The sequence below is a fragment of the Cyprinodon variegatus genome, unplaced genomic scaffold, assembly GCF_000732505.1.
Source record: "Cyprinodon variegatus isolate N-32 unplaced genomic scaffold, C_variegatus-1.0 Scaffold2379, whole genome shotgun sequence".
Classification (NCBI taxonomy): domain Eukaryota; kingdom Metazoa; phylum Chordata; class Actinopteri; order Cyprinodontiformes; family Cyprinodontidae; genus Cyprinodon; species Cyprinodon variegatus.
In genome coordinates, this window is record NW_015152832.1 from 10,638 (window position 1) to 11,987 (window position 1,350).

At 40.4% G+C, this 1,350-nt stretch overlaps 1 protein-coding gene across 1 annotated transcript in view; it reads right to left on the minus strand.

Moving 5' to 3' along the window:
* Positions 1-1,350, minus strand: part of LOC107080825 (macrophage mannose receptor 1-like) — a gene marked incomplete at its 3' end in the record, with an annotated part of 19,181 nt that overhangs the window by 10,097 nt on the left and 7,734 nt on the right. Inside the window, exon 5 of the mRNA XM_015369029.1 lies at positions 739-1,081. Coding sequence (XP_015224515.1) covers positions 739-1,081 — 343 coding nt within the window. The remainder of the gene's footprint in view (positions 1-738; positions 1,082-1,350) is intronic.

Below are 1,350 nucleotides of genomic sequence, written 5' to 3' on the forward strand. Positions count from 1 at the left end.
CAGGCGATAGGATGTTATGCTGCTGATGGTCTGGCTTTATTTGTTGCTTTACTTGCTGTATCTTATGTGTAAATGTGTTCTTTGTTGTTATGGATCAGCTTTTATCGAGTAAAAATGTTTATTTGGTCTTCAGGTGGTTTTTATTCTTTGTACTTAGTGTATAATGTCAAAGACATAAAGAGTCTGTCTGGTAGAGGGTCTACAGGTGAATTCAAATGAAGTCCAGAGTGCAGCATGGCGCCCCCATACTGGTAACAAAGGCCCTTAGTTGTATTAAGGATCTACAAACATCTATAAGCCAGTATTGGGTTAAAGTATCTTAAATGAATCTATAAACCTTTTTATTTCCAGGACTTTACTAAGATAATCTGAACTGGGAAGGTGAATCTGATCAGCTGTTCCTTTCTGCAGCTATATCTGTATAGAAAGAGACGCAGTCTGGATGTTGTTATTTAACCGTGATCCTGCAGGATGAGTTATTGAAAGTAGTGATAAACTGCAGAGTAAAGTTCTAAACATGTTGCATGACCAGAGAAACGTTTTTATCTCCCAGAGCTGCATTAACAAAACAACATCTTTCCTTTATTTTGTTCACTATTAGGAGTAGGATTAGGAGTACGAATAACTACCCAATCAGGCACTGAGGGACCTCTGGGGAATCCGTGAAGTTTGAAATGTCCAGATCTGGTCTTTGTTCTACCCCCTGGAAGTAAATGTGGGTAGACCTAAACGCCTGACTTTGACTGACCTTTGTAGCAGACGAATGGCCGTAGTTCATTACAGCCCAACTCCTCCCACTGGCAAGAATTTCCCAGGTTTGCTATGGCACAAAGCTTATCAGATGCGCTGGGTTCCCCGGAGCTCCAGTGACGGAATGAGGACTGGCTTCCATCGGCCCAGATCCAGAGGAATCTGCTGAGACCAATCCATGGATTCTGTCCTGCTGGTATCAACTTCTTAATCTTCTGGTTCTCTTCTATGTTCCTCACATAGGCCAGGCCAGTGTAATGTTTACTGCAGTAGCTCTGAGCCTTGGTCCAGTTCATCTTAAGACTGATGTAGACAAACTTCACATCCGTACCTGAAACAAGGACTTCCGTCAATATAGTCTTACAATTTAGATTAAATCAATAATCTGTAAAACTGATGAATTTGGCTTATTGGGGAAAAAAGAGAGTAAAAGCAGAATTTATGTTTAAAACTCTCACCTTTGATATCTGAGCAGACCGAACTTAGCTCATGAGAACAAGAGTTATCATTCCAGAATCCACCTATATATATTTGCACACAGTTTTCTTTTCCTCCACTATTACTGGGCTCATTATTTCTCCAATTTGTGAACTCATTTTG